Here is a 15821-nt window from a genome sequence, read left to right as displayed (position 1 = left end):
AGCTCAGCGTTCAACACCATAGTACCCTCAAAGCTCATCACTAAGCTAAGGATCCTGGGACTAAACACCTCCCTCTGCAACTGGATCCTAGACTTCCTGCCGGGTCGCCCCCAGGTGGTGAGGGTAGGTAGCAACACATCTGCCACGTTGATCCTCAACACTGGAGCTCCCCAGGGGTGAGTGCTCAGTCCCCTCCTGTACTCCCTGCTCACCCACGACTGCATGGCCAGGCACGACTCCAACACCATCATTAAGTTTGCAGACGCCACAACAGTGGTAGGCCTGATCACCGACAACGACGAGACAGCCTATAGGGAGGAGGTCAGAGACCTGGCCGGGTGGTGCCAGAATAACAACCTATCCCTCAACATAACCAAGACTAAGGAGATGATTGTGGACTACAGGAAAAAGAGGACCGAGCACGCCCCCATTCTCATCGACAGGACTGTAGTGGAGCAGGTTGAGCGCTTCAAGTTCCTTGGTGTCCACATCAACAACAAACTAGAATGGTCCAAACACACCAAGACAGTTGTGAAGATGGCACGACAAAGCCTATTCCCACTCAGGAATCTAAAAATATTTGGCATGGGTCCTGAGATCCTCAAAAGGTTCTACAGCTGCAACATCGAGAGCATCCTGACTGGTTGCATCACTGCCTGGTACGGCAATTGCTCAGCCTCTGACCGCAAGACATTTACAGAGGGTAGTGCGTACAGCCCAGTACATCACTGGGGCTAAGCTGCCTGCCATCCAGGACCTCTACACCAGGCGGTGTCAGAGGAAGGCACTAAAAATTGTCAAAGACCCCAGCCACCCCAGTCATAGACTGTTCTCTCTACTACCGCATGGCAAGTGGTACTGGAGTGCCAAGTCAAGGACAAAAATGCTTCTCAACAGTTTTAACCCCCAAGCCATAAGACTCCTGAACAGGTAATCAAATGGCTACCCGGACTATTTGCATTGTGTCCCACCAACCCCCTCTTTTACACTGCTGCTACTCTCTGTTTATCATATGTGCATAGTCACTTTAACTATACATTCATGTACATACTACCTCAATTGGGCCGACCAACCAGTGCTCCCGCACATTGGCTAACCGGGCTATCTGCATTGTGTCCCGCTACCCACCACCCTCTCTTTTACGCTACTGCTACTCTCTGTTCATCATATATGCATAGTCACTTTAACCATGTCTACATGTACATACTACCTCAAATCAGCCTGACTAACCGGTGTCTGTATGTAGCCTCGCTACTGTATATAGCCTGTCTTTTAACTGTTTTATTTCTTTACTTACCTATTGTTCACCTAATACCTTTTTTGCACTATTGGTTAGAGCCTGTAAATAAGCATTTCACTGTAATGTCTACACCTGTTGTATTTGGGGCACGTGACAAATAAACTTTGATTTGAGTAAAGGGTCTGAATACTTATGTAAATGTGATATTTAAGTTTCTAAATTCTAAAAACCTGTTTTTGCTTTGTCATTATGGGGTATTGTGTGTAGATTGATGAGGGGGGGGGGGAGACTGTCGACAGGTGTGTGCCGTTCCAAATCATGTCCAATCAATTTACCAGAGGTCGACTCCAATCAAGTTGTTGAAACATCTCAAGGATGATCAATGGAAACAGGATGGACCTGATCTGTTTTTTGTGTTTTTTTTTTAACACTTTGCAAACACTTCTAAAAATCTGTTTTTGCTTTGTCATTATGGGGTATTGCGTGTAGATTGATGAGGAAAAACATTTAATAAATGTTAGAATAAAGCTGTAACGTAAAAACATTTCTGAAAAGTGAAGGAGTCTGAATACCTTCCGAATGCACTGTATCTTTTTCATAATCAAAAATATTGTATTTTCAGCTGATGTACAAAACCAAAAGTGAAAGACGCAAAAACAATACTTAAGAACGGGAAGCATACAAATAGCGCACATAGAACATATATAGCGCTTCTTAGACTTGCTTTCAATGAGATTACTATCTGAATTTGGTCAGGTCGCCCAAAAAGTTACATATAGGATTCTTTCACGCTTCCGGGTTTGTAGAAAGGAAGTTCAGCAAAGCGGCGTTGCTTATGTTCCGGTTACTAGCAACAGCACAGAGTTAGCAAGCTAGCATAATGGCTGCACAGTCCTCTCGCCAATGACACTAGTGTCCCAGCAACAAACAAAAACACCCATACTTCAGGTTTCACAACTTCACAAAGGATGCGACTGTACGTGACAGCTATGTGAGAGCAAATACAAATCGTCTGAATTTTAACGCGGCCAACATCAACATAACACAAAAAGGCCGTTCTCGCATTAAATCTGAAAGTTCCCTGTAGGTTCTCTGGAACGACTGGGGGAAGAGCCTGCAGTCTCGGTCTCTCCCTGATACAGCAAGTGCGCGACTGGGAACAGGAAGTGGATGTCTCCGAAATGGACACAAGTGTCGGTGCCTCTGAAGTGACTGCAGCATGGACCATGACTGCCTGCCCTCCCTGGTGAGTAACGTGAATTTAGGTTTTCCAGATGGTTGATGTGTTGTAGCTCAGCGCTGTAGTTCTGCAAACGGTTGCTATAGTTCAGATATTGCATTACCTGTATTCAGCTTTTGAAATAACAATAGTCTCGGTTCTCCCACTCTGCTCTCCAACTTAAGCCACCCTCCCCTTAGTTTTGACCAACATTTCTTAAACCAAATAGCACTACCATAACATACTTGATTACGTTTGTCCTGAGAACTAGACTAAGTTAGAGTTGGTTTACTGTGTCATGATACTGATAATCAAACTGAATAATAGTACAATTTTGCTATATAAATTATCCCCTTTCTTTTCTATGGGTGTGTTGGATGCTCCACTGGATCGAATCAATGAGCTAGAGCTACAAGTCCAACAGCACTCTGTTCACCAACTGCAAAGATTCTGTGCATCTGACAACTTCAAGTTCTATACCCGGTCCCACTCAGGTCTTCATGGTGTTCTGGGAATCCATTGTCCCCTCTGCCTCCAGGTTAATCTACTAGTCCAAGGCCCAGAAGGCTGGAATGGGAAGCGCAACACCAAGGCCCAACACCAAGGCCCAACAGGAAGCTTCCGCTCATTGACAATTATTTTCTTTACTGCTGTCGAGTAGCTGCTGGGCTGAAGGAGGTGTTTGCGGACATATTTTGCTTGAGTGTCCGAACAGTAAGCTGCATTATAATAAACTGGACCAACTACCTGTATCTTGTCTTGGGCTCTGTACCCATTTGGATGTCCAGAGAGCAGGTGCAGGCAAGAACGCCTGACAAGTTCAAAGTTGTACTCCAGTTATCCTGGACTGCACAGAGCTGAGATGTGCCAACCCCTCCTCTCTGACAGTCAGAGACCTTTTCATCTTACAAAAAAACACACCACCTTTAAGGGCCTGATTGGGAGTGCACCTTGTGGAGCCATCACCTTTGTATCCAGGTTTTCACTGGGTCCATCTCTGATCAGGAGATCACACGTCTATCTGGAATCCTCGAGCTGTTTGAGCCTGGTGATGGACTCATGGTAGACAAGGGGTTCATCATAGAGAAGATGCTGTCAGATGTGTGGGCAACGCTCATCATTCCCCCATTCAAAAGAGCAACTTGGCTAACATGGAAAGACACCAAGCGAACGCAAGCCATTGCACATCTGAGATTGCTAGCAGAGAGAACCATTAGGAGGGTGAAGGAATACCATATCTGGGACACCATTATCCTACTCACTCTGGCAAGCTGTGTCAATCAACTGTGGAGGAACTGCTGCTTAAATAGTGAACTAACAGGGCCCTCCTATTCTCAAGGGTGATAAGCCAGTGGGAAAACATGCTCAAGCACGGCAGTGCACACACTACACATGAAATGTTATTTTTGTTCAGTATAAAATCAAACGCAACAATTTCAAAGATTTTACTCAGTTACAGTTCATAGAAGTAAATATGTCAATTGAAATAAACCCATTAGGCCCTAATTTTATGGATTTCACATGACTGGGTAGGGGCACAGCCATGGGTTCGCCTGGGAGGGCACAGGTCCACACTCTTGGGAGCCAGGTCAAGCCAAATTCTTTAAAATGACTTGAGGTGGAGAAATGAACATTCAATTATCTGGCAACAGCTCTGTTAGGCAGTCAGCATGCCAACTGCACACTCCCTCAACTTGAGCCATCTGTCACCTTTTATTGTCCTCAGCACAAGGTGCACCTGTGTAATAATTATGCTGTTTAATCAGCTTCTTCATATGTCACACCTGTCAGGTGGATGAATTATCTTGGCAAAGAAGAAATGCTAGACTAACAGGGATGTAAGCAAATTTGTGCACATCATTTGAGAGAAATAAGCTTTTTGTGCATATGGAACATTTCTGTGATCTTTATTTCAGCTCATGAAACATATAATATTTTTGTTAGTTCAATTTAGGGATGCACGATATCGGAATCGGACGATATTAGCTAAAAATGCCAACATCAGTATCGGCACGATGTCTAGTTTAACACTGATGTGAAAAACCAAATGTCAAAGCTGACATGCATACCTATATAACGTAGGTACATGACGTAATGACCCCACGTAAAATTTTAAGCTACACAGCATTCCTAACCTAGCCCACAATGTCTGCTGTGTGGATCGACCATTCAACAAGCCGAGCAGTCATTTGAAAGATTAAGAGCATTTCAGCAAGACTACTCAAAGGCGAAATCCATTAATGCCAAGAAAATGGAATTAATTGCCAATCAACCGTTCTCTGTCGTGGGTGATGTTGGCTTTCACGACTGGTCGAGCACCGGTACACACTAATGTTACCAAGTGCGCTATTGTTCAGATGTTGCCCTACCGGAGTTAAACAGTAATAGCGTCACGACATACTATGGAACGCCATTTGGGTCTTTGCATGTCAAAAAAGATACACTTCAAATAACACTATTTGACAATAACACTATTTGACGTGTTAAATAAGCTTTTAATTTGACACCTCAAATAACACCATTCTATTATAGAATGTTGTGTGTTCTGAATTTGCACGTGCAAGCTAAGCGCCACCACTATCAGTGGCACTGTCAAAGCTGTACAAAAAAGTCTGCAAACACCGGCCACGATGTGTTTACAATACCGCGTTGGTAATAAAGCATTATTTGTGCGACCGCAACTTCTGGGGTAGGTAGCTAGCTTTAGCTTGGTACCTAGCTAGCACCAATACAACCAGCCTGAAAGAATTACTAGTAGAAACTACAGTCATTTTCACTATTCTTAGCAGTGATTTAGGAATCCTTGTAAGTATTAGCTAGGTAGCTAGGTTCGCCTATTGAAATTGAACTTCAGTTCATGAAATTAAATAGCTAGCTAGCTACTTAACCCTGTTGCCCAAAACTAACGTTATAAGCAGCCAGATAGCTTCATCTGGCTAGTGAGGCTCGACCGGATCGGGTTGTGTAGCTAGATTAGGCACAATAGTGGAATTTGCCGTTTTCCTTCAAAATAAAGGTACCGTCTTTGAAGTGATGCAGGTTACAATTGGTGGAATCATGCCATATATAGACTAGATAATGTTAAACAAGGTTGGAATGTGAAGCAATGAAATTGGGTATCAGTCTCCTCAGTGACACCCACAGAACACAACTGAAGAGTTTACGCAAATATTAGCGTTGTAGCTCTTATCGCGGGACTATGACTGTGTGAAATCTCCCAAGTCAGCCTATTGTGTGTATTGACATTCATATTGCACTGTAACAGCTTTACCTAAGGATTGGGGATCAATGAAATGGTGTATCAGTCTACTCAATACCCAATATTTTTTCGCTAAATCCTCAGTTATCAGACTCAAACATCTACGCAGTATTGCATTTCCTCTGGAATAGTTGACAATAATTGTGGCTCAATTCACAGTCCCTCAATAAGAGCTACAATGCTAATGTTCTCTGGGTGTCATTGATCCACAATCCATAGGTAAAGCTGTACAGTGAAATAAGTATGCCCCCAATGCATTTCTAAAGTATAATACATCCAGTGTGATTAACGTCAAATTAAAAAATTGTCTTCTGTTGATTTTATATAACATTCCAACCTCGTTTAGCATGATCTATCCAATTATGGCATATTTCTACTATTTGTAGTCATTTGCATCACTGTCAATTACACTTTTATTTTGAAGGCTAACCGCAAAGTCCACTATTGTGGCTAATCCTTAGTGTGGCTAGCTTCACATAGCTGGGTCCGACCACCATTAATCAAATAAAAACTGTCTTATTAATTAAGGTTATTTTACATGACACCTCACTATATAGTTAGCTAACTATAGCTACTGAAACAGATTGTCGTTTTGCCTTGTCTTTGGGGAAGAACATTGTTTGCATCCATGAGCTAGCTAGCTTTTTTTTATGACCGGCACTGTAGGTGCGCGAGACTACTTTACCAGCATCAAATCCTACGTATCGATGAATCGTTGTGACATATAAAATACGAGTGTAATAACTACGTAAAAAATGTATGAACGCATTAGTTGTGACCTGCAGTCATATTCAGGTCCTGATTGGTCAACAAGCTTATTTGACCTGTATCTTTTTTGACATGCCAAGACCCAAATGGCGTTCCATAGAAATCCTAATTGGGACATATGTTTCCAACAAAATAACTTTTGTCAGTGTGGTGTGTAACCTTGATTTAACTAGGCAAGTCAGTTAAGAACAAATTCTTATTTACAATGATGGCCTACCCTGGCTTAATTGTGCGCCGCCCTATGGGACACAGCCTGGAACCTCTTGCGTCCATGTGTGTTAACTACTTAACTGTAATAGAATGCTTAAAAGGCAGCTAAAATGTTAAATATCAGTATCAGGTTTTTTGTCAAGTTAAATATCGGTATCGCCAAAAATGTCATCACTAGTTATATTAATTATGTCATTATAAATAACAGCTTTATATCAACGTGTACATGTTTTGTGATCATTATAAATTGATCTGTTCAGACAATGAATTTTGGATCATTTGTATTTTGAATGTGTATTAGGTTACGAATAATATGGTGTTTTGGGATGTAGTATTTGCATAATGCATTCATCTGTTAGAACATTGTTACATTTGATTTTATCATTAAATATTCATTCTGTGACATGTTTAGCCTGTCATAAAATAACAAAGATCACACTTCAATCAGTAGAATACTCTATTACAATGTTGCTTACATTTTAGTCATTTAGCAGACACTCTTATCCAGAACAACTTACAGTAGTGAGTGCATACATTTTCTTACTGGTCATCCGTGGGAATCGAACCCACAACCCCAGCGTTGCAAACGCCATGCTCTACCAACTGCCACACGGGAGAGACAAACAAGATTATTTTAACAAATTATCTCCTTTACATACAATTGTAAATAGTTATATACAGTACACAACCAAAAGTATGTGGACACCAGCTCGTCAAACATCATGGGCATTAATATGGAGTTGGTCCCCCCCTTTGCTGCTATAACAGCCTCCACTCTTCTGGTAAGGCTTTCCACTAGACGTTGGAACACTGCTTCAGGAACTTGAGTCCTTTCAGCCACAAGAGCATTAGTGAGGTCGGGCACTGATGTTGGGCAATTAGGCCTGGCTCACAGTCGGCGTTCCAATTCATCCCAAAGGTATTTGATGGGGTTGAGGTCAGGGCGCTGTGCAGGCCAGTCAAGTTCTTCACACCGATCTCGACAAATCATTTATGTATGGACCTCGCTTTGTGCACAGGGACATTGTCATGCTGAAAAAGGAAAGGGCCTTCCCCAAACTGTTGCCACAAAGTTGAAAGCACAAAATCGTCTAGAATGTCATTGTATGCTATAGCATTAAGAGTTCCCTTCACTGGAAGGGGCCTAGAACGAACCATGACAAACAGCACCAAACCATTATTCCTCCTTTACATTTGGCACTATGCATTAGGGCAGGTAGCGTTCTCCTGGCATCTGCCAATCCCAGATTAGTCTGTCGGACTGCCGGAGAACGCGTTTCCACTTCTCCAGAGTCCAATGGCGGCGAGCCTGCCATTGCGCATGGTGATCTAAACCCATTTCATGAAGCTCCCGACTAACAGTTATTGTGCGGACGTTGCTTCTAGAGGTAGTTGGAACTCTGTAGTGAGTGTTGCAACCGAGGACAGACAATTTTTACGCGCTTCAGCACTCGGCTGTCCTGTTCTGTGAGCTTGTGTGGCCTACCACTTCGCAGCTGAGCCGATGTTGCGCCCAGACGTTTCCACTTCACAATAACAGCACTTACTGGGGCAGCTCTAGCAGGGCCAAAATTTGATTAACTGACTTATTGGAAAGGTGGCATCCTATGACGGTGCCGCGTTGAATGTCACAGCTCTTCAGTAAGGCCATTCTACTGCCAATGGTTGTCTACGGAGACTGCATGGCTGTGTGCTCGATGTTATACACCTGTCAGCAACGGGTGTGGCTGAAATAGACAAATCCACATACCTTTGAATATATAGTGTATGTATATTTCCTTGGGCAACATTTTGTGCCTGCCAAGTAAGACTGGCTGACCTGCAACACTATTTATCTTAAGGTACACATCCATGTAGGTGTAGAGGTCAATCTCTGCTATCAAAGCATCTCTCCAAATGATCTCTACTGTAATGTCACGTCTAGCGTTGTATTGAAGTCGCACCAATCTGGACTTGCCAGTGATATTTGTGGCTGTGTTTGAGCTTGGCCTGTCCATTAACAAACTTAATGTGTTTCACATCAGTTACTCAACGTCAGGGCACTTGATCTCGGCTAGCCCGAAGAATGGCGCTGCAGAAGGGTCAAACTTTCCCATCAGGGCTTGCCCCAAGATGGGGTGCATCTGGGTGCACAACGAATCCACAAGGTTTGATCGAGACATTAAATAATTCTGAGTAGTCCTGCAGAACTTGACTCAAGCTCAATACCCTGCCATTCACCTTTAAGCATCCTCATGGCTAGGGCCTGGCTAGATGAGTCCCCACGCACGTGGCATGCCTCGCTGAACCGGCTAGCAGTCACACATGGTTTCCTCATTTCCTTCCATTTTAGACAGGCAGACTGCAATTGCCTTTCTTTTACTGTGAGTTGGGGGAATGCAGGAGCATCTGGATGCTTTAGAATCTCTTGGGGTGACAGTTGGGGGACACTAAGACAGCATTGACCCACGGGGCACTGGAACAAATCTAGAGTCAACCAGAGTAATTTCTTCCAGTCCATGCAGCACCTTGGCGATGGCAGGTTGCGGTCTCATGCTCCTCAAACTTGGTCCAGCAGACAGCACCATCATGTCAGGAAGAGGCCCTGAAACACATAAGCATAGACAAGGGATGAATGTCAGTCAAGACCATAAAACTTTAGTCCAATAAATTTCAACACGATTGAAGGCAAAGTGACAGCCTGGGGATGGCAACCTGTTTAAAAAGACAATTGTAACTCACCAGGGAGTGGATTTAATGCCACTCTTGCCTGATGTCCTTGGCTTCCTCAACCATTAATCAGCAGGCTCTGGTCAAATCCCCTGGTCAAACAATGTACATTAATGAGCCTACAAAAATACAAAATGTGTTGTCTATGACAATATGAAAAATTCTCAATTTCAAAACTTGACCATTATGGTGTAATGTGCAATCTGGAAGAGTAGAGCCACCAGATGATTGCACAAATCTCTGAGCTGCACATGAACAGGAGAAGCAGTTTATGATGATACGCTCCTTGCAATGGGATCTAAAAGAACATGCGGGGGGGGGGGAATCACATAGTTGTGATACACTGTTCTTGATCAGCAAGGTCATGACTCCTCTTCAATTCACACATTAAAATGTAACTGACCAACTACAAAAAGTTTACTATACTACATTTTAAAATGTTATGCAGGCTCAGATCAGTAACAACAAAGGAACTAGGCCTACTGCATGTCCAGGTACATGAGAACCGATACGTATGAGCAAAATATAGGAAACTGCAACCGCATCAACAATAAGCACTAAACTGCCTACCATATCTCGTAACCTGCAGTAAATGGGGCTCCTCATTGGCCTGTGACACCTTGTCCATACTACCACTGCCTTCTGGTCTATTATGTTTTAGCAAGAAAATAAAAAAAAGTGTTAGGTGAGATCTATTAGCGTACATCATTTTAAATTGCTACTCTTAATGTTACTGAGATGGGTCTAGCTAGCTACGTTGCTTACTAGAAACAAATAATATACACATATTAGTGGCTGGCCAAATAGTTACCATTAATTAGTTGTCTAGCTAAGTCTGACAAACATTAAGTAAAGTTAGCTTGCTAGCTTGTTAGCTTGCACTAATCAATTTGGTAATGGCTTAGCTACCGTTAGCTAGCTAGTTATCTCAACTGGTCACTTCAAGCACTAACTTACCTTGATAGTTGAAGATATATTGTTTGTGGAAGAAAATGTATTCTTTATCAAGTTTAGATCTCTTCGTCTGGGAATGTTCGTGAACGATAGCCACATCACTCATGCAAATTGAGTAGTGACTGGGTAAACGCCATGATCGAATTTTGCGGAAGACTAGACGACAACCGGATATCGTCATACCGCTTGGCAAGGGAGGAAGTTGTCTGTTGGGGGTGTGAAAAAAGCCTATTGTAGCTTTAAGTTCTCTACACCACTGAATATTAGTGTGCATATAAACATTCAATGATGTGGCACGCAACCATTGGTTGATGCAATGCACATAAGGACTTACCTTATTTGCTCTGTCCACCTTGGCACACACAGCATCCATGGCTGCCCTCTCCGCCAGGCGAGCCTGTTTCTTCTCCTTCGCTTTGTTTGACTTCCTCTGGAGAGTGGTATGAGGGGAGAGAGGTACAGTTAGAGATGGGAAATAAAAATGTCAGTTGGTCAATCTTCAAGCAGAAGGCTGCAGCAGTAGTGTGTTTGTGTGCATGAGTGAAGTGAGGGACGTGTGTCCCAATATTGATGTAAGGCCAAAGAGACATGGTTTAGTGCCTCTTGCTCCTTAGAAAAACATACGAGGGACTAGCTATATGATTACAAAAGAAAAACTATTTATGGTCCGAATGTTAGTTTCACTGTGTTGGCATGAGAGTGGAATACTGGCAAACAGCTAGCTAGCAAGCAAGCAAACAGCTAGCAAGCAAGCAAACAGCTAGCTAGCAAGCAAGCAAGCAAACAGCTAGCAAGCAGCTAGCTAGCTAGCTAGCAAGCAGCTAGCTAGCTAGCCTTTTGCAAGCAAGCAAACAGCTAGCAAGCAAACAGCTAGCAAGCAAGCAGCTAGCTAGCAAGCAAGCAAGCAAACAGCTAGCAAGCAAGCAAACAGCTAGCAAGCAAGCAAACAGCTAGCTAGCAAGCAAACAAGCAAACAGCTAGCTAGCAAGCAGCTAGCTAGCTAGCCTTTTGCAAGCAAGCAAACAGCTAGCTAGCAAGCAAGCAAGCAAACAGCTAGCTAGCAAGCAAACAGCTAGCTAGCAAGCAAACAGCTAGCTAGCAAGCAAGCAAGCAAACAGCTAGCTAGCAAGCAAGCAAGCAAACAGCTAGCTAGCAAGCAAACAGCTAGCTAGCAAGCAAACAGCTAGCTAGCAAGCAAGCAAACAGCTAGCTAGCAAGCAAGCAAACAAGCAAACAGCAAGCAAGCAAGCAAACAGCAAGCAAACAGCTAGCTAGCAAGCAAGCAAGCAAACAGCTAGCTAGCAAGCAAGCAAGCAAGCAAGCAAACAGCTAGCTAGCAAGCAAGCAAACAGCTAGCTAGCAAGCAAACAAGCAAACAGCTAGCTAGCAAACAAGCAAACAGCTAGCTAGCAAGCAAGCAAACAGCTAGCTAGCAAGCAAGCAAGCAAGCAAACAGCAAGCAAGCAAGCAAACAGCAAGCAAACAGCTAGCAAACAGCTAGCTAGCAAGCAAGCAAGCAAACAGCTAGCTAGCAAGCAAGCAAGCAAACAGCTAGCTAGCAAGCAAGCAAACAGCTAGCTAGCAAGCAAACAGCTAGCAAGCAAGCAAGCAAACAGCTAGCTAGCAAGCAAGCAAACAGCTAGCTAGCAAGCAAGCATGCAAACAGCTAGCAAGCAAGCAGCTAGCAAGCAAGCAAGCAAACAGCTAGCAAGCAAGCAAACAGCTAGCAAGCAAACAGCTAGCTAGCAAGCAAGCAAACAAGCAAACAGCTAGCTAGCAAGCAAGCAAGCAAACAAGCAAACAGCTAGCTAGCAAGCAAGCAAGCAAACAGCTAGCTAGCAAGCAAGCAAGCAAACAGCTAGCAAGCAAACAGCTAGCAAGCAAGCAAACAGCTAGCTAGCAAGCAAACAGCTAGCAAGCAAACAGCTAGCTAGCAAGCAAACAGCTAGCTAGCAAGCAAACAAGCAAACAGCTAGCTAGCAAGCAAGCAAACAAGCAAACAGCTAGCTAGCAAGCAAGCAAACAAGCAAACAAACAGCAAGCAAGCAAACAAGCAAGCAAACAGCTAGCAAGCAAGCAAACAGCTAGCAAGCAAGCAAACAGCTAGCTAGCAAGCAAACAGCTAGCAAGCAAGCAAACAGCTAGCAAGCAAGCAAACAGCTAGCAAGCAAGCAAACAGCTAGCTAGCAAGCAAACAGCTAGCTAGCAAGCAAACAGCTAGCTAGCAAGCAAACAGCTAGCTAGCAAGCAAACAGCTAGCTAGCAAGCTAGCTAGCAAGCAGCCAAGCAAGCAAACAGCAAGCAGTTAAGCAAGCAAACAGCTAGCTAGCAAGCAAGCAAACAGCTAGCTAGCAAGCAAGCAAACAGCTAGCTAGCAAGCAAGCAAACAGCTAGGTAGCAAGCAAGCAAACAGCTAGCTAGCAAGCAGCTAGCAAGCAGCTAGCTAGCAAGCAAGCAAACAAACAGCTAGCAAACAAACAGCTAGCAAGCAAGCACGCAAACAAGCAAACAGCTAGCTAGCAAACAAGCAAACAGCTAGCTAGCAAACAAGCAAACAGCTAGCTAGCAAACAAGCAAACAGCTAGCTAGCAAGCAAACAGGTACACAGCTAGCAAGCAAACAGGTACACAGCTAGCAAGCAAACAGGTACACAGCTAGCAAGCAAACAGGTACACAGCTAGCAAGCAAACAGGTACACAGCTAGCTAGCAAACAAGCACACAGCTAGCAAACAAGTACACAGCTAGCCAAGCAAGCACACAGCTAGCAAACAAGCAAGCAAACAAACACAGCTAGCTAGCAAGCAAACAAACACAGCTAGCTAGCAAGCAAACACACAGCTAGCTAGCAAGCAAGCACACAGCTAGCTAGCAAGCAAGCACACAGCTAGCTAGCAAGCCAACAGCTAGCAAGCAAGCCAACAGCTAGCTAGCAAGTAGCAAGCCAACAGCGAGCTAGCAAGCTAACAGCGAGCTAGCAAGCCAACAGCGAGCTAGCAAGCAAGCAAACACAGTTGGCTGGCCAGCAAACAAACAACAGTTGGCTGGCCAGCAAACAAACAAAACAGTTGGCTGGCCAGCAAACAAACAGTTAGGTAGGTAATGTTAGTTAGCGACTTCTTACCCCAGCTAGATGTAGGTTGTAAAACGTGACTTAAAATCATCAGGTTACTTACTACTTCTCAAATGTTCTAAACAGGCAGCTAAGAGTCGAGCCTCCCACCTTGCCTAATCTAGACTAGTGTGGCACAATGAGAAAGAAGCCTTTGTGAAAATTGATTCATATCAAGCTAGTTACGTAGCACCACACCTGAAAACAAACACACCGCACGGGAGAGCGTTGCAATGGGGCAACACTTGACCAAATAAAACCAGTGAAAAATATGGTTTAAACAATCACAAAAAGGGGTTATTTTGGAGATGGTTAACGGTGTGCCTGCCAGCCATCCATTCATTCCGTGGTCTCTCCATCACGCATTCACGGGATCATGATTTTGGACGCTGTCTTTGTTTGATGGAAGCATTCACCTTTTCACACAAATACACGGACAGACGGTCAAAACTCACCCCCATATTGCTGTATTATAACGACCGCCTTGAAGAAACTAGCTACCTATCTTGCAAGCTGTTGTATTGATATAGCTAACTAGATCGCCAAATTAATATTGTTTCTTGAGTGGGGCAAGATTAGGTAAAATGATTGCGTTGCTAGATATTTAGCAAGCTAACTACCACATTACCTCAACTGGCTACAAATAACAATATGCCCACGATTGCTTACATTAACTTTAATCGACGAAATTAGACGTTTAATCACGTTTTATATTATTTGGCGCCAAGAGAAAGGGTTGATTTACGTCTCTTGGCCCTACTCCCTTTTCTCTATCCTTTCCTCCCTCTTTCTTTTACTACTCTTCTCAGACCAACATTAACGAGAATATCGTTTCCTCTTAAGCATTGGGGAAATGACGACATCAGCTTGTCGGGGGTCAATAAAGAAAGAAACCTGACAACTATTATTCCTGAATTCACTCTGCAAAATGGCTATATAAGAAACTGTATTCATGTTTTTCTCACTTGTTGTGGAAATATGAATAATGATTCTGGTAACTATTTAAGAGGGTCTGAACGAGCCAAAATATTTATGGCTATTGAGGCATGGTTGTCCAAAGCCTTATACTCAGTGATGTCTATCTACACTGTAGTAATATTATTATTATTATTTAAAAAAACATATACTTTTTTTTATTAACAACAAATCAATACAGGAAGTACATGTGGGAACACAAGTGTATATAAATAATATACAAAGGACAATTTAGGGGGACAATATCACATTACACAAGGACCTTAAGGGACATACATACACTTATTATTCTAACAGCTTTTTTGTTAGTATAGTATTTAATTGTCTTTGTAAGGTAAGAAAACGTGGTGTTTTGTTTGTAAATGTACATTTGTGAAAATGAAATTTGACCAAAAGAATAATGAAATTAATTACATAAAAATGTTTCAGCTTATTTCTATCGTAGGTAAAGAATCCAAGCAGTACATCTCTCCACAATAGTGTAAGATCTTCATAAATGTGTTCAATTATAAATCTACTGATGTCTTGCCACAGTTTTCTTACATGAATACAATGCCAAAAAAGATGGAACACTGTTTCTGGGTGGTCATTACAAAAGGAACCATTTGAGTTGATGTTTTCCTTAAATTTCTTCATATAGTGGTTGGCAGGATAATATTTATGAATAATTTTATAAGGAAACTTCCTTAATTTTGTTAACAAGTAGGTATGTGTGTGGCAACATCCAAACATTCATGATGCCTCTTAGGCCAACAGCAATATGTACAGTGGGGCAAAAAAAGTATTTAGTCAGCCACCAATTGTGCAAGTTCTCCCACTTAAAAAGATGAGAGAGGCCTGTAATTTTCATCATAGGTACACTTCAACTATGACAGACAAAATGAGAAAAGAAAATCCAGAAAATCGCATTGTAGGATTTTTAATGAATTTATTTGCAAATTATGGTGGAAAATAACAAAAGTTTATCTCAATACTTTGTTATATACCCTTTGTTGGCAATGACAGAGGTGAAGACTTACAGAAAACGTTTGACAAGGTTTTCACACACTGTTGCTGGTATTTTGGCCCATTCCTCCATGCAGATCTCCTCTAGAGCAGTGATGTTTTGGGGCTGTTGCTGGGCAATACGGACTTTCAACTCCCTCCAAAGATTTTCTATGGGGTTGAGATCTGGAGACTGGCTAGGCCACTCCAGGACCTTGAAATGCTTCTTACGAAGCTACTCCTCATTCGGTGTGTTTGGGATCATTGTCATGCTGAAAGACCCAGCCACGTTTCATCTTCAATGCCCTTGCTGATGGAAGGAGGTTTTCACTCAAAATCTCACGATACATGGCCCCATTCATTCTGTCCTTTACACGGATCAGTCGTCCTGGT

The 15821-nt window shown here is 42.8% G+C and overlaps 1 protein-coding gene and 1 long non-coding RNA gene across 9 annotated transcripts in view; one reads left to right on the top strand and one right to left on the bottom strand.

Moving 5' to 3' along the window:
• Positions 1 to 14418, bottom strand: part of LOC139534260 (N-alpha-acetyltransferase 40) — a 28796-nt gene extending 14378 nt beyond the window's left edge. Inside the window, exons 1-6 of one of the 7 annotated variants that reach the window (XM_071333267.1) lie at positions 13925 to 14414; positions 13534 to 13590; positions 10694 to 10789; positions 10363 to 10565; positions 9418 to 9497; positions 7215 to 9280 (exon numbers count right to left, since the gene is read on the bottom strand). In XM_071333267.1, coding sequence (XP_071189368.1) covers positions 7215 to 7289 — 75 coding nt within the window. In that variant the 5' untranslated portion in view covers positions 7290 to 9280; positions 9418 to 9497; positions 10363 to 10565; ... (1 more) ...; positions 13534 to 13590; positions 13925 to 14414. Of the gene's footprint in view, positions 1 to 7214; positions 9281 to 9417; positions 9498 to 10362; positions 10566 to 10693; positions 11167 to 13481; positions 13591 to 13924 lie in introns of those variants that run through there. The other 6 variants (XM_071333265.1, XM_071333268.1, XM_071333269.1 and 3 more) reach the window with 6 other exon arrangements.
• On the top strand, positions 1935 to 7099 carry LOC139534261 (uncharacterized). 2 transcript variants are annotated; one of them, XR_011666926.1, is made up of 2 exons: positions 1935 to 2486; positions 2954 to 7099. It is a non-coding gene; the product is annotated as an uncharacterized lncRNA (long non-coding RNA). The 2 variants fall into 2 exon arrangements; XR_011666925.1 differs by having other exon boundaries at positions 2867 to 7099.
• Positions 14419 to 15821: the final 1403 nt, after the last annotated feature.

Source organism: Salvelinus alpinus, chromosome 11, assembly GCF_045679555.1.
Source record: "Salvelinus alpinus chromosome 11, SLU_Salpinus.1, whole genome shotgun sequence".
NCBI lineage: Eukaryota > Metazoa > Chordata > Actinopteri > Salmoniformes > Salmonidae > Salvelinus > Salvelinus alpinus.
This window is presented reverse-complemented; position numbering and strand designations above follow the sequence as displayed.